Source organism: Coenobita brevimanus, chromosome 100 (genome assembly GCF_032717465.1).
Source record: "Coenobita brevimanus isolate Jiangsu-jjx chromosome 100, ASM3271746v2, whole genome shotgun sequence".
NCBI lineage: Eukaryota > Metazoa > Arthropoda > Malacostraca > Decapoda > Coenobitidae > Coenobita > Coenobita brevimanus.
In genome coordinates this window covers 9,803,809-9,825,171 of record NC_137053.1, presented here as the reverse complement: position 1 = coordinate 9,825,171, position 21,363 = coordinate 9,803,809, and the positions used below count along the sequence as shown (strand labels likewise).

Genomic DNA, 21,363 nt, shown 5'->3' with positions numbered 1-21,363 from the left:
CACGTAATACCACTCTGGGATGAGTGAGGCTGGTCACTCTCATCTTAAATGTCAGGATCAACATGCCTAGCCCGGGACTCCTACGCTCCACATGGGGCAACACATGATTAGATAATGAAAGAATGAATATGTGACAGAAGAGTACGTACAAAAACAGTTATTCGTATATCACAAGAACTATCTCTTGCACGATTCTGTTACCTACTAGAGAGCCATTAATAGTTACAGTACATTCATCCATCTCTACCTTAGTAATCATCATCATCATCATCCTAACCTGTCTTCCCCAGTTAAGTACTGTGGCATGCAAAAGTAGTGTCATATTTTTACAGCTTTGAAACTGCCCTCCTTCTCAGTTTCCTGACAATCTGAATTTACATCCTCCACACATTCAGAAAAAGACTGCTTCATATGTGTTTACCATTTTAAACGTAACCTTTAGCTATTTCTACCTCATGAACCTCTCTCTGATCTCGGTACCCCCAGATCTCAGTACCGACCCCTTATCTCAGTACTTACTCCTTTCCCTCATCACTTACCATCAGTATGCCTCCTGGCCTCAGCATTTACTGTCAGTATCCACCCCCTGCCATCAGCACCTTCCAACTCTACTCACCCTCTGGCCTCAGTATCCATTCCATGGCCTCAATCTCAACTATCATTGCCATTCCACAGCTTTAGTAAATACCATCAATACTCGCCTTTTACCTCTGTACCTGTCATCAATACCTACCATCAATACCCATCCCCTGCCCTCAGGAACTGCCATCATTAACACCGCATAGCCCCAGTACCTACCATGGGTACCCCCCTCTCCTCCACTGACTTAATATCTACCACCAGTATCGACTTGTGGCTTCACGACAACCACCAATACCGAACCCCTATCCTCAGTGCTTATCACAAGTATCCACACCTGTTTCCCAGTACCTACCTTCAGGATCTACCTTTTGCCTTCAATGTCTACCCAATGGCCTCAGTACCTACCATCAGTACCCATCCCATATCCTCAGTACCTACCCCCTGGCCGCAGCACTTTCCAAGAGCACCCACTTCCTGGCTTCAGTATCCACCTCTGGCCTCAGTACCTACCATGAGTACCCACCTCCTGGGTTCAGTACCCACCCCATGGCCAGTTTCTACCACCAGTATCCATCCCATACCACACTAATCACCCTCTGGGCTCTGTAACTACCTCCTGGCCCAGTACACGCTCTTGGCCTCAACACCCACCCCTGGCCTCAGTAACCACTCCTATAGTAGCCGCAGCGAGAAATGAACGCTGTGGTGGGGCAGCCGGTCATCCGGGGATTCCCCCACTGTAGCCATATCTACATGTCACCGACCATAGAGGTAGGATGTCACCGACCATCGGCCACCGCTGCAGCCCCGCTCCATGATCCTTACCCTGTGTCTCTGGCTTTCTCTTTCTCTCTCGGTTTCTATATAAACTGCTGTATTTCCGAAACTAATTATGAAATTATTATGACTTTTGTTCCACACCACCACTGAGGTAAAAATCAAGAAGAGTTTTCTGTATAAAGGTTTCCCCCCCCCTTGTCTGAGGGCAGGTCAGTTCTGGCAAGTGTATAATTATAGGTCAGGCGGAGGTATCGGCAAGGCCGCACTCCTCCGCTCATATGCCACATTTAGGAGGGGGGGAAACCTTTATACAGAAAACTCTCCTTGATTTTTACCTCAAAGGTGGTGTGGAACAAAAGTCATAATAATTTCATAATTAGTTTCGGAAATACACCAGTTTATATAAAAACCGAGAGAGAAAGAGAAAGCCAGAGACACAGGGTAAGGATCATGGAGCGGGGCTGCATTGGTGGCCGATGGTCGGTGACATGTAGATATGGCTACAGTGGGGGAATCCCCGGATGACCGGCTGTCCCACCACAGCGTTCATTTCTCGCTGCGGCTACTATAGCCCCAGTACTTACCCCTGACCTCAGTACCCACCAATGGTCTTAGCTCTAGAACCAAAACCATGGAGACATATTTCATGTTCGCCCAATAGACTTCGTTGCAACTCTTACTCCAGCAATTTACTTTGCATATTGGCTTGGTATTTATATCTATTTTATACTGACACTGGTTGAAAAAAGTAGTATAGAAAGGGATATTTATGGGTAAAAGGAAAAACAAACATCACTGCAGGAGACACGCCGCAAAATCTTGGAAGGCAATGATTTTATCGTCCCTGGTACTTACCCCCTGATGCGACGCAGTAGAGTGTGAGTGAGTCGCCTTCAGAGAGGGAGCGCAGGACGCCACCTTGGACCGGTCTGCTGTGGGCGTCCAGCACCACCAGGCGGGACGGGATCACTGTGGGGGAAGGGAAGATGGTACTTAGCTTGTGTGCTGGGGTTGAGGAGGGTGGGACCGTGGCTATGTGGTGGGGTTAGGGCAAAAGAGCACAAAGGAAAGCAAACATCAATTGACCTATTGGCGAAGAGAGAAACTTGTTTTGTACACAGGAAAAATCAACTAATATATTACCAATATCCCGGGAATCGAACCCGGGACTCTCAGGTGAGAGCCAGGCAGCATACCACTACACCACGACCAGGTAAAAGTTATCTCACATTGTCACAATCTTGTAACCAACGTCCCTCCGCCCCCAACTGTGGACCTGAAGAGGATGAGAAAACTCCCTGGCACTCTGGCAAGTAGATACTTTTAATCTATCCCAAGCACTTACGGCAAGTCAGAATGAAGAGAGAAACCTGTTTTGTACACAGGAAAGATCATCCATTATATTACCAATATGCTGGGAATCGTACCCGGGACTCTCAGGTGAGAGCCAGGCAGCATACCACTACACCACGACCAAGTAAAAGTTATCTCACATTGTCACAATCTTGTAACCAATGTCCCTCCGCCCCCTGTGCATAGAACAGGTTTCTCTCTTCATTCTGACTTGCCGTAAGTGCTTGGGATAGATTAAATGCATCTACTTGCCCGAGTGCCTGGGGATTATTTCATCCTCTTCAGGCCCACAGTTGGGGGCGGAGGGACATTGGTTACAAGATTGTGACAATCTGAGATAAGTTTTACCTGGTCGTGGTGTAGTGGTATGCTGCCTGGCTCTCACTTGAGAGTCCCGGGTTCGATTCCCTGCATATTGGTAATATATTGGAAGACCTATTGGTCATTTTAGGAAAATTACACCTAACGAGACTGTTCTATGAGAAAGGCAAGAATACAAATTAGGAAGGGTCACTTTCATCCACCAGACCCTCCAACCGAAGCCGACAGGAAATAATGAGGCCCACAGTGCATCATGGATAAGCTATCATGGAAATTTCATGGGAGCTGAGCAATGAAATTCATACTCTGCTCTTTCTTAACCTGAGAGCGAAAATAATGTCTACAGTATGTACCTGAGTATTGTTCTGTGGTTGTGTCCTCCAGGCACTGAACTCTACAAAACATTTTACTTCAAAACCATATTATTTAGGAGTGAACATACCCGTATCCGTATCCCTGACTGCCTTGGAGATAATTCCAACATATTTATCTCTTCCTTACAACTAATCCTTCTGCTTATTTTGTTAATCTTTTCCTTCCGTTGGGCTGCTCTGATCACAATCATATCACCATAACCTGTTCTATCTCGCTCCAGTAAAACCAGTGGACCTTCCCAAGAAGCAGCGACAGTCACTTTGGAGCTGCCTCTTGGGAGGCCTTCAGGCAGTACTTCAGTAATTTTCCTTTGAATGATTATTGCTTCCATGGCCGAGAGCAATCTGAGCCTGCCTTGTGCATTACGGAGGTTATTCAGTCAGGCATGGAAGCATATATTCCTTTCTTTTATGCTGTGACTATTGCCGAAGCAGCCTTGGTTTAATCATGCTTGTTCTATCGCTGTCCTCAACAAGGACTGGGCCTACAATGGGTACTGGATCCACTCCATCCCTGAATCTCATCTCTTTTATGTTTCTGCCTGGAATCATGCTGAGTCTGTTCTTCACTCTGCAAAAAATAATTTCATTTGCTGTGACTGTTTCGTACTGACTGTTTCAGAAGTTAATATGAAGCTTCGTGGAGACAGGTGTACCCCTCAGGTGAGACAGAATTCTGGGGAAGGGGGGCTTACATGATGAATGAATGTGTCTATGGCCCATACATTGGACATGCTGTTGATTAGTTCTACCACGGTCATATTCTTTCGATTTCCTGGCTTTCTGTAGCCAACGTTACCCCACCAGCAGGTAGGAAAAAGAGACGGGATGATGATGACGATGATACAGAATCTTCAAACGACTTGATAATATGGCTGCCGAGAATACTCCTGAGAAGACGGGTCCAGTCATACAACAGAGATTTGTCACAAATTTGTTTTCAGACGATTCCAGCCATATGTAACCATGCATTTCTGTTTTAAACATGGTTGTAAATATATTTAACAATTGCATTCTAATGTAATAGAATGTGATACACAACTGCCCTTTAAAAATCTTTTGGAAAAGCACAGCATTTGTCTTGTAATGTCGCTTGAGAGTAATGCTGGGTATAAACTGGTTAATACTGTATTTCCGATAAGAAAGTTATAACCGTAGAAGATAGACCGTTCATGCTCAGAAGCACGAGAATTGCTCAAACATTTTCGTTATGAATAACCAATTTTAATAAAATTAGGCAATTTCTTTATTCATGTCATTACAATTTATCCACACTTACACCAAATTTTGCAAGTGGTCTGTTTCATGGACCAAACATATTTAATCTCTGTATTCCAAAATCGTGATTTTTTGGTGCAACTTATCGACTGGAATGGCTATATTCTCCCTCATAATGTTCTCTTTTAGCTTATATATATATATATATATATATATATATATATATATATACATATATATAAGAGAGGCGAATTAATAATACGTGGTCCGTTATCGAGTATGGTGTGACTATTAAATCAGTGCAATTGGCCAACTGATGCTAACTCAGCGCCACGCTGGTGAGACATCAGTATTTATTTTCTGGCAGTTGTCTTCTTAAATTCAAAGATTGACAAGTTTCTCAAATGCAGTATATGACTTCTATAGAATGAAATTTGTACATAAGGAGTTTATTTCAAATCCGTTCATTAATAACCGCTATATCAAGGACATTCACATCATTACAGTGGTAAATCACCTTATACTGAAGAACAGGTGAAGAAAAACTAAATATTTCTTAAGCTGATTTTCAATGGAAAGTTCTTTATGCTGTATTCCTGTATATTTAATGCAGAGATGAAAATTTAAGAGTTCCAAATCATTTCTAAAATTGATCCCAGTATCTTATATACAGTGATGGTTATTTTGGTGTATCTTTCGTTAATTCCTAGAAGGACTAGCTTCTAACACAGATTTCAAGGTAAAGGATGAAAGTTAACAGTAGAAACAAGGGGAACATTTTTCAAGGCAGTGTATGAAATTGGTGAAAATTGCTTGAGGGAGAGAGAACGAAACAGAGGAATGGTAAAGTTGTTAAACAAGGATGATAGACGTCTGGTAAGTGGTTGAAAGTTCTTCCAGCTCTCTTGGTCAACTTTTGTAAAGATTGTTGTGGCGTTTTTAGTAGTGTTCACAAGCGATGATGGGTCACTTGTCTCTCAGTTTATGCAGCAATGTGGTAGTTATCCTTTGTTTGTTTAAATAAAATCAGCATTCCCCTAATATTCCGTCCGTTTTATAATCTGCACGTTCTCTCATTTTGTTCTTCTGATACGATAATTTCAATAGAACTGCTTTCCTTGCTTGTAATATGATATGCCAGTTTTAAGACTATTTTTCTTTGCATAATGAACGTCCATTTAAAAGGCAATATGATGGTTCTTTCAAACGTCAGACTGAGATTGTTTAGAAGTTGGCAGTCGGATTGTAAAGAGATCACTTCTTCCAGTATTACTCTCCTTGCACACTGGCTTTTGTTAAAGAGCTAGACTGATACTTTAAGGAAGTAACCAATTCTCAAGAGAAAGATTCCTTGTGACGTTTGCTTGTTTGTACACTGACTGAATGGCAAGTGCTTCCTCTTCCAGAAATGACATTACCACCTTTGGGTCCCTGGAGGCAACTGCATCAGGCCATCAAAGGAGTCGGAACCCCTTGATGTAGTGGGCTGTGATATCCGGGGTATAGATTGGTGGCATCCGACCAGATTGTTACAGAGAGCAGGCGTGTGGCGCGTGATAGTCACGGAGGGAGATAAGGTGAACTAGGCACCTCACTTTTCCTAAGGCTGGTAGTATCATTTCTATTTTTATTGCGGATGCTGAAGGAACATCACGGGATAAAATAAAGGTAAAAAGTTTAAGAGAAAGAACGAGCTTGAAAGGAGGTATGGATGCTTGTCACAGAGACCAGACTTATTATGACCGGTAGTACTGGAGAGGCTGCAGCTGAACAAGGTGCATCACATGAAGAAACGTTGGTCATTATACTTGATGTGTAAAGCATAATTAAATGCAACTTACTTTGAAAACAGGAAACAGTTCCGGAAACATGGACTAAAATATAGAAATGAAGGTGGAAGGACGTGTACAAGTGAGGGATGGAAGTGGTATAAAACTAACAAATGGAAATGAAGTAACAGATGGAAATAATGTTTAGAAAGGTTAATAAATGGGAAAGATGATAGAGGAGCAGTGGTAAAGACGACTGGTTTTACTAATGGAAATGGGGAACTGCGAGAAGTGATCAATGCTGTGAAGCGACTGAGGAATGAGATAGCAGCAGGTGTTGATAAGCTGTATGCAGGTATGATCAGGTACAACGGGATGAAGTGTTTGTCAGAAATATGTAAGAAAGCTTCGACAAATAAAGGAATAATGGTGGTTGAACTGAGTGTGAAAAAAATATTCTGACATAAGCGTGCTGAGTGTTGTAGGAAAGGCATATATCAGAAGCCTTGGTGAGTGACGAACAAGGTAGCCGTATGAGAGGAGGAGATTATGCTCATCAAAAATTTTCAGCGAGACAGATCACGGTAGGGATAGTTAGAAGGACTGTACGGTTTTTATGGCACTAAGAAAACTTTTTACAAATCACAAAATAAAAAGAGGCGGACAGAGGAAGGTTCCGTGTGTAGACGGTGAGGATGGTAAGCTATTAAATTCTGTTAAGAGTTTAATACGACGATATAGTGAAGCTCCCGTTTGGGTAAGTGAAAATCAATGTTTAGAGATTTAATATCAGTGACAGAATAAGGCAAGGTTGTGTGATGTGTACACATCGTTGTTATATATATATATATATATATATATATATATATAAAGAGAGAGAGAGAGAGAGAGAGAGAGAGAGAGAGAGAGAGAGAGAAAGATGGATGGATAGATAGATGGATATATAGATAGATAGATTGAGAGAGATAGACTGATAGATATAAATATGGATATACAGATATAGATATAGATATAAACATATAGATAGATAGATAGATAGATAGATGGGTAGGAAGGTAGGTAGGCAGGTAGGGAGAGAGAGAGAGAGAGAGAGAGAGAGAGAGAGAGAGAGATACACTCGTGCTTGTCCGCAAAAAATTTACGGGACTAACTAATAGCTTTTCCATCACAAAGTGTTTGCAAATACAGTTATCTTTGATTCCATACCTTGCTTGAGCCCACAACGACCAGTGCTGACCAAAAAGTCGAAAAACGATTTTACCATATTTTCATGTGTTCCGAATTCCGACATTCTCGCGCCGTTGCGTCATGAGCATTGGCAAACATTTTTGCTTGGTATTTTTTGACACGCCCGAGACCTACTCCGACCTAAAGCAAAAAGAATTTGGTCGATATCTGTCACCGTCCTCATGAAAGAAACGAACAAAGAAACGAACAAACACTCAGACATTTTCGCGTGTTGCGGCGATTTCCGAAAATTTCGCTCCGTCGTGTTGCGCGCGGTCGTCCATTTTTGTATTCGTATTTTTCTGATACTCCCTGGACTTACCCCGACCCAGTGGAAAAAGAAATAGGTCCATATCTATTAACGTTCTCGTGAAATAAATGAGCAAACGCACTGACAGACGCACATATACAGTACATAACTTGATTTTATGTATATACGTTATTATGCAGATATGTGTAATTATATATACATATAGGTAGATAGATTGACAGGTAAGTAGATAAATATAGATATCGATATAAAAAGACATCCCCGAACTTGGCACACTAGCTTCGAGAGATGAGATGATTCTATGGCCGATTTTGAACAAGAAATATTGGTCCGAATCTAAACTTTTAAGGATAAACAGTTATTGATTATTTAAGGCTGAGGTCCGAGGGAGACCATATTTGCCCTTAAGCTCATCAGTAACTGTAGCCCCATAATGGTTTATTGCTGAACCCATGCTGATGCATTTAGCAGTTTTCACTCAAAGTCAGTTAAAGAATCACCTCATGAAGTTAATAAATCATGTGCAGAGACACCCTGTGTCCGTATGTATGCATGTGTCTTTCTGTCTATTGATCTATTTACCTGCCTGTCTGTATCTAGCTATCCATCTATCTTTCTGTCAGCCTCTCTACCTATTGATCTAACATCAGTCTATCTATCCATCCAATCCCTACTTCTCACTTGCCCTTATCACTATTTTTTTACACATATCATCTTCCTATGATCATATCACCAGTGCACGCCCTCTTTCTCAACAACCCTATTTCCACTGCTCTTTCTGCCTTATGTTTTTTAATTTCATGCTACATCATTGTCTCGCACCCTTAATGTTAATGTAAGCACTAACATTTGTTCATGGAAGCCTCTGCCAGCCGTTACTCAGAATCCTGGTTTTATCAAGATATTCATAGTACCAGCTACCCTCCTTCTCTGGGCACCTCTACTTTTCACACTTCTTTTGCACACTTGCCTTTCTTTTTTATCACAGCTTCGGGGAGGCGGTGGCTGAATCGGTAGAGAGGCGGCCTGCAGTCCTGATGGACCCAGGTTCGAATCCCGGCTGGGCCAGGGAACAGTTTAAGGATTTGAATTTCATAAAAGCAGACTTTCCTGATCTACCAGATGACCCGCCGACATGTCATAAAAATACCCCCGCTAATACCAATACACCAGTTCTGTATGAGACAGCCCTAGCATGTATTCAATATGGACGGTGGGTGTTAGCGCCGACGTGGTGACATGTAGAGAGGTGTATGGTATGTAGGAGGACTACTGGGCCTCGAGAGCAGGCTGTGAAGCCTATGCCCAGAGTCGGACACATAAAATAAAAATAAAAGGTACGCGTAAACTCTTACTAATTCATATTCTCCGTCCACTGCAGCATTACACTAGGCGTATTCTTCTTTCTCAACAACCATCACTCTGCATGTATCTACATTTATTTTCAAGACACTGCGTTCACATATATCCTCAAGACTATCTAAAAATCCATCAAAACTCTTGTCCACAATTTTCCAGCAGCACTGCATTACATGAATACATCAGACTTATGATGCTCTATCATCATACATTACCAAAGCCATCCCTCTCTTCATTACGTGAATCCTTACGTCACTCCATATTTATACCCATGTCTATACCTATCTATGTTTTGTTTTTGAGGGTCCCTCTCTCTCTCTCTCTCTCTCTCTCTGTCTCTCTCTCTCTCTCTCTCTCTCTCTGTCTCTCTCTCTCTCTTCCTTAAGGAGGGAACTTTAACTCCATTCTATACACTGCACACACACACACACACACACACACACACACACACACACACACACACACACACACACACACACACACACACACACACACACACACGTAAAGAACACATAGTTTGGCTGTCAAAACTCGTACTTTTTTGCGCTATCAAACTTTTGTAACATGGCCTTTGTTCCTTATAAGAAGTTAGTAGGCGATGGGCTTTTACGGTGTTTTCGTCTTTCTCTCACGGCCCTACCTAATCGCACGCCCTCACTAACTTTTACGAATATGAATTTGTTCAGAAGATTGGTTTACAAAAGCATGAGTGTTTTCCTGTTCAAATGTACATTATTATGTATACGATTCTTAAAATAACATAATGTCCAAACCAATAACTCGAAAAATTTTTGTCAGGATTTGAGGACATAGATGGAATTATGAAAAGAAATGCAGAAAAGATTTCTAGAAGGCTGAACTGGAAAAACATGGGTGAAAATGATATAAACTTCAGGATATAATGAAGAAAAGCGTTCAGAGAAGACAAATATTTGCTGAGAGGGAAGATTCACAGCAAAAAGATCTGTTATAAAAAGAGAGAAGAGGTATTAAGCGAGGAGACACGAGAGGCTTGAGACCAGATAGGAGAATATGGGTAAGACATAGATAGCGTATTGGTAAGAGAAGAAGCAAATGGATACGGGGAAATACTTGTGTGTGTGGAACAGAGAAAATGAGTGGATGTAGAGAAGGGAAAGAGAACAGAGGAATGAGATGTCTGGGCTGTGGGAGGTGAAGATCAGCATTAAATAAAAGATAACTAAAAACTAAAGGCAAGTGAGCAAGAGTTAAGGGAAAGGAAAATGGAATAATGGAGGAGAAATCAGTAGTCATTAAGGACACTTAGAAACCCCGCCATATCTTCTGTTCTCATGTTCTTCCCCCCCCCTCTCTCTCTCTCTCTCTCTCTCTTTTTTCTCTTTCTCTCTCTCTCTCTCTCTCTCTCTCTCTCTCTCTCTCTCTCTTTTTTCTTTCTTTCTCTCTCTCTCTCTCTCTCTCTCTCTCTCTCTCTCTCTCTCTCTCTCTCAAGTCTCCAGTCTTCCAGGTAACTACTGGTTAAGGGTCCGAAAATACAACTCAGTTCTCCATCATGTGCCAACATTCTTGATTCCTTTCTTCCGCTGTTACCTCTTGGCACACGAAGATAGGCTGTTACCTCTCCATCCGAAACCGGGAGAAAGAGTAGAAAAACATACTTGTACTGGTAATGTATTTTACAAGTGATTATACCAGCTATAGAAAAAAGCCAATATGGTACATGGTTTTCAGCTCTTTAAATAAGCGTTTTCTGTAGAACTTACATTTTGTTGGATTAATGGTGTGATGGTTGAAACACCATTCTTTTCTATCAGAATTTCTATGCGTGGCTCAGGTAGAGGTAATATACATCGTATTGTCATAGTCATTAGGCTCTCTATTTCTGGCTTTTTTTTTGGGGGGGGGTGGCAGAGCAGAAAAGCATGCATCACAGCCGTATGCAGCTGAAAAAGGGATCAGGATCTTGTGCGCTCACTATGACAGAACTAAGTTATATTCTGCTTATGATAAACGTTTTATTGTCTTATTAACAAAACAGAAATAAGAAAAACACCCAAGCAATGTTTTTCCGATATTAGCACCTTAAAAAAGTCAAATTAGCCGTTTGGGTGTAATTACCATCATGTTAAGAACACGCACTGATCTAGAAGATACTACATTACTTCTCTTGCAAAATTTACTTTACAAAGATAGGTGTGCTCAACCGACTCCATGCAAAACCAAACGCAGCTGAGCTCCTGACACTGTAAAGGGGCCTCGTTCGTCCCTGTGTAGAGCACACCTATTATATGATGAGAGATGAAAACTACCATTTATAAACTTCCAGGCTAGATGATGTCAGTTAATGGTTGTATCATTATAGAAACTCTTCTCACTGACATCCAATATTTGTCGCAGTGTTCTCTCTCTCTCTCTCTCTCTCTCTCTCTCTCTCTCTCTCTCTCTCTCTCTCTCTATCTCTCTCATATCTGCCGTCCGTAACAGTTTGTCTCCATTTCAATCCCTCGCTTTGTCATCCTTCCATTTTGAGTTGTTCTGGTCAATATTATTATAACTCACCACACCGTTCTTGCCATTATTATTATTATTATTATTATTATGATGATGATGATGATGATGATGATTATCATTCTTTCTTGCGAAGAAGTACATTGCTCGTTTTCCCTCAGTTTCAAAGCTATGGACATGATACTTAGCCATCTGAGTCCCCCAGCTGGGAACTTTATATGACCCAGTGTCATCCAGTTTCCAGTTCTGGTTTTCCAGTTACAGTCAAAAACCTTTAAAAATAGTCTATTCGCGGATTTTCAGAAACCGTTAAAGATACAGACTTGAAATATTTGTGGGACGTAGCCAAGGTTGGGGAGTAGGTCTGAAATGACTATTGGCCAATTTAGGCCAGTAGTTTCTAAGATCGCACAGGGGTCAATGGAAAGTAGTTTGGGGTCACGGAGTGCACAGTTAAAAAAATAATAATATTGAGTAATAATCACCAAACTTGGTACAGTTATAGAACTTGACGTGCTATGGATGGCTACCAAGTATGAATGGCCTTGACCCAAAACTCAAGGTTCAAATTTCAGAAATTGCTTATTTTTTATGGAACACTATGTGAAGCCCACTGAAGTCGCCAGGTCCAACGATAGGTATTGGCGAATAATTCGGCCCCCTGCAGTCTGGTTGAGGAAGAAACTGAATGACCTTGTCATATGGTGAACTGCTGGCTGCCAAGTATGAATGCCCTTGACCCAAGACTCAAGGTCAAAGTTCAAAATTTGCTTACTTTTATGTACTGAGGTCATATGCACATGACAGATGACCTTGTAATGTGGTGAGTTACTGAAATTGCTAATGGTAATTTCCTTTTGATATTATTATTATTATTATTATTATTATTATTATTATTATTATTGTCGTTGTTGTTGTTGTTGCTGTTATCATTATTATCACCATTGTTATTATTATTTTATTATTACTCCTATTTTTTAATTATTATTATTATTATTACAGCCACGTGTGACAGCGCAAGGGGGATATGTATTTGGTTCGGTTTGCTTGTCTGTCTGTCTGTCATTCTGCGTTTCTTCGATAGTTAAAAAAAAAAAAAAAAAAAACTAATGACTGGAACTGCACGAAATCTGGCATACTGCCTGAAGACTAACAAGGAGGCAGGAAACATATCTTTCCTTCAAAGAGTTCATAGGAAATGTGGAAAGTAAATTTAAATATTTTTTATTCGATTTTCATCAAACCTACAAGAAGGAAAGAAAGATGGATGTATTTATTTTATTTTGAGAACAACTGTTCAAATGTAAAGGTCGCAGAGGAAGGTCAATGGGATGGCCATTTAACGCAACTAATTTTTATTCAATATGGACCAAACTTATCGTAAAGCAATAAAGGTTAGTCAATGATGATGTGATTCTAATTTCATAACAACAGGTCAAAAGCCAAGGTAAAATCAGATCAACCTACACACTATTCCTCCGATATGGACCAAACATGGCAGATATGTTACGACTCAAGTAAGGATGAGCCAGTCTGATGTCTTGAGCAATCTGTCAAACGCCAAGGGCGCAAGGAAGGGTTAAAGTTTTGTCTTTTCAGCTGATGACAGGGAACAAATGTTGCTCTCTCCGTCTTATTATTATTATAATAATTATTATTATTATTATTATGATTATGATTATGATTATTATTCTATCTATATATCTATTGCCAGACGCCATAATCCCGTAAGGGGTGGCCATTTGACTTTTGAATTATTTGTTTTATGGGGAGGGGCACTAATCCTCCACCAACCCACTTGTTGACAGGTAGGGAGCACGTATGATTTGGTTATATGGTTACCACCCAGCGTAGTAAATGGTTTCTTGGCCTACAAGAAACCATTTGGCTTGTCACTCAATGTAAAGCCACCTGTAAAGGAAAGAAAAGCAATAAGAAGTGACAGGAAAGATGGGAGAAATATGAATAGAGGAGGACACACACAGAAAAAGAATGATAAAGGCCAAGGAAGAAGTAGGCAGCTCTACATCAAGTGAGTGGATGATGGCCGCCACCACCTACCATTATTATTATTATTATTATTATCATTATTATTATTATTATTATTATTATTATTATTATTATTATTTTATTATTATTATTCAACTATTAAGCTAATTATTAACAATTATTAATAAGAGTAGGTAGGGGTGCCCACTATCCACCCACACTTTGTAGAAATGCCATCAAGTGACTCTGCACTGGGTGACAGACCAGTTCATTTCATGTAATCCAAGAAACAATGTATTATGTCGGATGGTGAACATATTAACAATTGATGCCTGGTGGTCTGGTTAGTTAAAGCATTCCATCCGGAAGGGACCAGGAAGGGTATTCTTCCATGGGAGGTTAGGGTTCATTACACACACAATGCCACTCAGGGGCCAGCGAAACCGGTCACATTCGACTTAAATGTGAGGAATGAGCAACCAGCTGCTCCCTTGTTTCTCTACCTGGTTAAAGTGCTTCAGTCCAATATAGCCTCCAAAGGTCATTACCGAGGGATACTGGCGATTATTTCATCTCAAGTACCACTAAGATAAGAACGAGTCGTCAGTCTTGCCGTAAATGTCAGGGCTGAATATAACAGCCTTTCACCCATACTCTCTTAATGGGGTAATAAAAGGTGGAATGGTAAGTGTATATAATAATAATTTTGATAATCTTATTACTATTATTATACTTATTATACTTATAATAATAATTATTATTATTATTATTATTATTATTATTATTATTTATATATATATTTATTTTTATTATCATCATAATCGTCGTCATCTGAAATGCTTATGTTTCTTATTTTCTCTTTGTGGAAGATCACACGCGCTCACACACACACACAGACGTTCTCTCTCTCTCTCTCTCTCTCTCTCTCTCTCTCTCTCTCTCTCTCTCTCTCTCTCTTTCTCTCCTTGTGATCATCTCATTAGAGGTTAGTTTGGTTTGCAGGGAAAAGAAAGCCGAACCGTAATTACAGGGCAGGGCATATTAACAGCAATTATATGTGGCCAGGGAGGTAATGAGGGAGGTAATGACGCTCTCACTCCGCTCCTAGCCACACACACACACACACACACACACACACACACACACACACACACACACACACACACACCTCCTAACTTCCCTTTTTCACAATAATTACACCGCTTGTCTTCACTGAGAGAGAGAGAAAATACACTCACCAATGGGCAGATGCACTGAGGTAAAAGGGAGAAACAGTGATTGAAATGGTAAGTAAACTGAAAACTTGAATGATGCAGTGAGTGTGAGGAATTACGATGCAGAAATAGCGATGATCGAGAAGCGTTAATAAGCAACGACGGACTGATAAGCATAAGGTAGATTAGATAACTGGTCGGTAAATGGGAGAGTTTGAAATTAAAGTGTAATCGTTAAGAGAGGACGGAATTAACTCGTAGATGGATAGATACTGAAAGATGTAAATGAAATAAATCATTGGGTGACAAACGAGATGAGTAGGTAATTGGAATAGGATAAGTTAGGTCCATGCAGTACTACCACACCAATTCTTGTAAGAAGTTTCAGCTGTGTCTAAATTCGGTTAGAGCAACTGAGGCTCATTTCCCCCATTCAAATCTAGTCAGATCTATTTTCGTCAATAAGATTAGTTCATTTACGTCCTATTAAGTAGTATCAGGCTGTCTAATTTTTACTCGCAGGTCTTCACATGCAGTCCAGCCTAGTCAGATGAAATCAGACAATTACACGTCGATTTAGGTCTAGCTACGTAAATTAGAATCAGTTTGGTCATTTTAGGTCTATCAAATCACTTCCCGTCCATTTCAGCCCAGTCAGGTCAGTTCAGGAGCCTTCAAAGAGACACAGAGGCCCACTCCAATTCATCAGTGCGACTTAAATTCTAATCAAGACCCTCCAATTCAGGTCACTTCAGGTCATTTTGATGGAATTTAAGACTAATCATATCCACCACATCTTTTCAGATAAAGCCAGGTCAGTTTGTTCAGTCAGTTCCGACTCTGTCCATGTAGGTCAGTTCAGGTTCAGTTAGGTTCATTCAGACAACTTCTGTCACACGTTCAACTTCTCAGCTCAACTCTGACCAATGTTCTTACAGTTCTTTCAGTCGTATACCCCCTGAAGTTGTCATGAGAAGTCACTCACCCCATCATATAGATAAGGACGGGAACAGAATATTAATGGAAAGCAAATAAAGCAATACTGAAGTAAATGTTTTGATTACAGAAGAAGAAACAGAGGAGGAGCAGGAGGAGGAGGAGGAAATAAAGTACAATAATAATATACGGGCAAAAATAATATTTGTAATAAAAATGATGACTATACTCTAACTTTAAAAACAAATATAACACAGAACATATTGTGTCCGTGAATTAGTTTAACCTTCCATTTCCATTTTATTTGATCTATTAATTACCATTGTACAGGTACAGTATAATCATTATACTCTGTTTAACTGACCCGTGCACCTGAGGTGTATGAGGCGAGTTGGGAGTGTTTGATTCGCGGCTGGTGATTGACCGTAGATAATGTAATTGCAACAGCCGCCAGATAAGCGATAATTTAAAATTTATAAAATATTTTCCTCTTGTGTTCCGGGGAACAAAATACTCCGCTGTTCATCAGAAACACGAAAAATATAATTACCAGTCCCCGCCTGGAGGGGCCCGGGAACAGGTACTGTTTTCACTCGGTTTGTCTGTCTGTCTATTAACAACTTGACGCGAAAACTACTTAAGCAATTTTAACTAAAAGTACAGGGATGATGGGCTATGACCTTCTGATCATCTGATAAAATTTTGGGCCTAACTGGGCCAAGGCCCAGGCTGTAAGCCCTAAAAAGGTGAAAAAAACGGGGACACACCTATACAGTACATATACATATATATATATATATATATATATATATATATATATATATATATATATATATATATATATATATATATATATATATATATATATATATATATATATATATATATATATATATGTATATATATATATATATATATATATATATATATATATATATATATATATATATATATATATATATATATATATGTAGCCATAACTCCTTTCAGATTTGTCATATCGACATGAAAACAAAACCAAAAAGCTCATCTTTGAAGTCTATCTATCTATCTATCTATCTATCTATCTATAGCCCGACGCCCTAATCCCGCAAAGGGTGGCCGCAGACAAAATGCCTCCAAGTCGCTCTGTCACCCACCATTTGACTACCCTCCCCCCAACTCACCCCCCCTCCCTCACATACCTCTCAACTCCATCCCTCCACCTCATCCTCGGTCTACCTCTCCCTCTCCCTCCCTCCACCTCACCTACATACACCCTCTTAGTCAGTCTTTCATTCTCCATTCTCTTCACATGTCCAAACCACCTCAGTGTATTTCTCCTAATCTTCTCAACCACATCCACATCCACCCCACAGCGTTCCTTCACTTCTTCATTCGTCAACCTGTCCCTCCACGTCACTCCACATGCTCCTCTCAAGTAACTCATTTCCACTGCTCTCACTCTTGACTTGTTCCCCTCTTGCAAGGTCCATGCCTCGCTTCCATACGTCAGGGTAGGGATCACAATACTATCATGCAGTGACTTCTTAACTTCCATACTCACCTCCCTATTTCTCATCACTGCTTTCAGTGTACCAACAACCTTCCTTCCCTGCTGTACCCTTTCACGCACTTCATCCCCCAAAGTTCCATCCTTACTCATCACACTACCCAAGTACTTGAATGCACTCACATTCTCCATATCCTCACCATCCAAACTCACTGCACACTCTGTGACTTCATTCCTCTCAAACACCATAACTTTACTTTTGTTTACATTAACTTTCAGATTCCTCCTCCTACACACTATCCCAAATTCATTCACGAAACCTTGCAACTCCCATTCATCTTCACTCAACAGTACTGTATCATCAGCAAACAGCCACACCGGAAGCTTCCAAATCTCACCCTCATTCATTAGAGCCACCCCCACATCCACTGCCCTACCCTGCACCTCCTTTACAACCCCATCCATGTTTATATTAAACAGCCATGGAGACATCACACAACACTGTTTCAGTCCCACACTGAGATCAAAGAACTCACTCAGCTCACCATCCACTCGCACCGTAGCCCTAGCTCCCTCGTACATACTCTTCACAGCATCCTATAATATGCCTCGTTGCATCAGATGGGTCATCTCCCAGTTAGCGGTAGGGGGGTCCATGTCACGTGGGTCCTGCCTAAAATTTCAAATGGGCATCTGTCTACCTATCTATTGCCAAACGCCTTAATCCCCTAAAATATAGCCACAAACAAATTGCCTCCATAATGCCATGTCCCCTGCCATTTCACTGCCCTGCTGCCAGCTAAACCCCCCACCCTCTCATATACCTCTCCACCCCATCCCTCCATCTCATCCTTGGCCTCCCCATCCCTCTCCCCCCGTCCACCTCATTCACATACACTCTCCTCGTCAGTCTCTCCCTCTCCATCCTCGCCACATGGTTAAACTACCTCAGTTTGTTTCTCCTAACACTTCCTACATTCACATCCACACCACAACACTCCTTCACTTTCTTATTTGTCAGTTTATCTCTTCATGTGACTCCACATGCTCCTCTCAAATAACTCATTTCCATTGCTCTCACTCTTGACTTGTGTACCTCTAACAAGGTTCAATCTTCACTTCCATACGTTAGAGTTGGTATCACAATACTGTCATGCAGTAACTTTTTCACTTCCGTACTCACTTCCCTGTTTCTTATCACTGCTTTTAAAGAACCAGCAACCTTTCTTCCTTGTTGTGCCCTTTCAAGCACTTCACCCTCTAAACTTCCATCCTTACTCATCACACTATCTGAGTATTTAAACGCACTCATATTTTCCATTCCCTCCTCATCCAACCTCAGTATACATTCAGTGACTACATTTCCCTCGAAGACCATAACTTTACTCTTCCATACATCCACCTTTAGATTCCATTTCTTACACACTCTCGCAGACTCATTCACCAAGCCTTGCAGTTCCACTTAGTCTTCACTTAGCACAGTATCATTTGCAAACAACAGCACAGGGAGTTTCCAAACTCTGACCTCTCTCATTAGGGTTGCTCCAACATCCACTGCCCTGCCTTGTATTTCTTTTAAAACCCCATCCATATACAGACTGAACAATCACGGAGACATGACACATTCCTGTTTCAGTCCAAACTTCAGATATAAAAATTAACTTAGTTCACTGCCCATACGCACTGCATCCTTAGCACCCTCACACATACCCTTCACGGCATTCAACACCTTCCCATTAACTCCATATATTCTTAATACTTTCCAAAATCCTTGTCTTTCCACCCTGTCATATGTTTTCTCCAAATCCATGAAGGTCGCATACAACTTCTTTCCCTTCTCTAGAAACTTTTCCTCTAATGACTTAAGAATGAATATCTGATCCACACAACCTCTTCCCTTTCTAAAACCTCCGTTCTTCTCCAACTAATTCTTTAGTTAGTTCCCTAACTCTGTCAATAAGTATCCTGCCATATACTTTTCCTATTACACTAAGACGACACTTGTCCCTGTGATTTCCACACACTTCTTTTTCCACTTTTCCTTTGCGCAAGGGAATAATTATACCTGACTTCCAGTCCTCCGGGACTTTACCTTCCTCCCAGGCCAATCTGCACATCTTCCACATCCATTCTACTACTATCTCTCTCCCATGCTTCAGCATTTCACCACACACTCCATCAATTCCTGGAGCTTTCCCCATTTTTACTTTCTTCATTGCTTCCAAAACTTTCATCCTACTAATTTCTTCCTCTCCCTTCTTCTCCCAGCCATTCCCTAGCCTCTTAATACTCGCATTACTTTCACTTTCTATGTTCAACAATTCCTTAAAGTGCTGTCTCCATCTGCTCACTTTTTCTCCCTTCACATTTCTCCAAATGGGCATAAAATCGTTAGTTTTCACCCAATTAACTCCAAATTTATGTTAATACATCTTTGACTAGATATCCTGTTGTGGTTATGTGTCTGCACTGAAATGACTGCCGGAGGTTTGCTGTGCCTTGGCACCGCATCTTGTTTAATCTCCTCTGTTAAACAAGACAACGGTCTGTATGCTCTTATTACTATAAATAAGGAGAGTGCAAGCCGTGACGAATAGGTGCTCACCTCTTTATGTCGCTGGTAGCTCTCTCTCTACCTCTCTCTCTCTCTCTCTCTCTCTCTCTCTCTCTCTCTCTCTCTCTCTCTCTCCTTTTTATAAGTTTAATATTTTTTCGTTTATTGCTTCTTTTAACGGCACGTCCTTGGGTTCTTCGTTGTTTCGAGCACAATGTTTGCTTCCCCCCTCCCCTCCCCCTTCTCTCTCTCTCTCTCTCTCTCTCTCTCTATTTGAGAAGCGTTTAATAGTACAGCAAGAAGATTAAGGGCATTACAATAGAAGAAATATCCCCAGGGTGTGGGAAACAAATGGAATGAGATTATCACTATACGGTAACATGGGAAAATCACTTCGGTATAAATGAGAGCAAGCCAAATAAGAGAAACCTTTTTTTTTTTTTTTTTTTTTTTACCTAGCAGAGTGTCACAAAATCAAGAGTAGGCAATATACAAGAAGATATTATTAGTCTTTCCAATATTGTAGTTATAACTCCATTATTTTATCACTACTGTTTACTTTCACTATCGTTCGATAAGGTGTTCCCTTGTCATAACTTCTTTTCTGTGGCCAACGCTGTCAGTTTCTTCTCCTTGGAATCCAGTATTTATAATCTCAGTTGTCCACTTCAACCTTGCCTTTCATCCAATAAATTGAAGAGATAGTTTATATTTGTTCCTATGAAAAAGAAAATCCTGCAAACTACGTTTATTTTTACTAAGCTGACATAAGAGTTATTTCCATTGTTGCACAAACATTTTCGATGAAGAGGTAGCCACTCACTTCGCTTAGGTCAGCGTATGGTTGTATGAATCCTTCATGTTTAATACATGCATTACCACATGAATAAAACAAACTGACAAAAAGTCTTCGTGATATAATGACAGACTAACAAAATCATATTTTGAAAGCTCCTCGGCGAATGTTGCCATCGATGTAGATGTGGGCATTTATCACAGCAAGCACTCTTTGCATATTTGTAGTAACTGAAGCATACAGACCGTTATCCTGTTTAACAAAAGAACAAATTAACTGTATTCTTCATGTATTTCATGAACAGCTGTGTATTTTCTTAGGAACACAAGAGGAAAGTATTTAAAAACAAATATTATCGACCATCTGGCGTCTGTTGCGATGACATTATCTACGGCCAATTAGCAGCCGCTTATCAAACACATCCAACTCGCCCCATACATCTCAGGTGCACAGGTCAATCAAATAGGGTATAGTTATTTCGTAACCCCTAAGTTTACCTCCAGATATTATTTTTTAAATCCCTGAGTGGCAAATTTCCCTCTAACTGAGAACATCCAGGTATATCACAGGTTAAGCAAAAAATTAACTCAAATGTTTCAATACTTTTTGTGTAATTAAGAAATGCACGTCCACACCATAGG

At 40.5% G+C, this 21,363-nt stretch overlaps 1 protein-coding gene across 1 annotated transcript in view; it reads right to left on the bottom strand.

Annotated features, from left to right (window-relative positions):
- LOC145414518 (synaptogenesis protein syg-2-like) overlaps positions 1–21,363 on the bottom strand; it is a 476,991-nt gene that overhangs the window by 134,309 nt on the left and 321,319 nt on the right. The window contains exon 4 of the mRNA XM_080284041.1: positions 2,218–2,331. Coding sequence (XP_080140167.1) covers positions 2,218–2,331 — 114 coding nt within the window. The remainder of the gene's footprint in view (positions 1–2,217; positions 2,332–21,363) is intronic.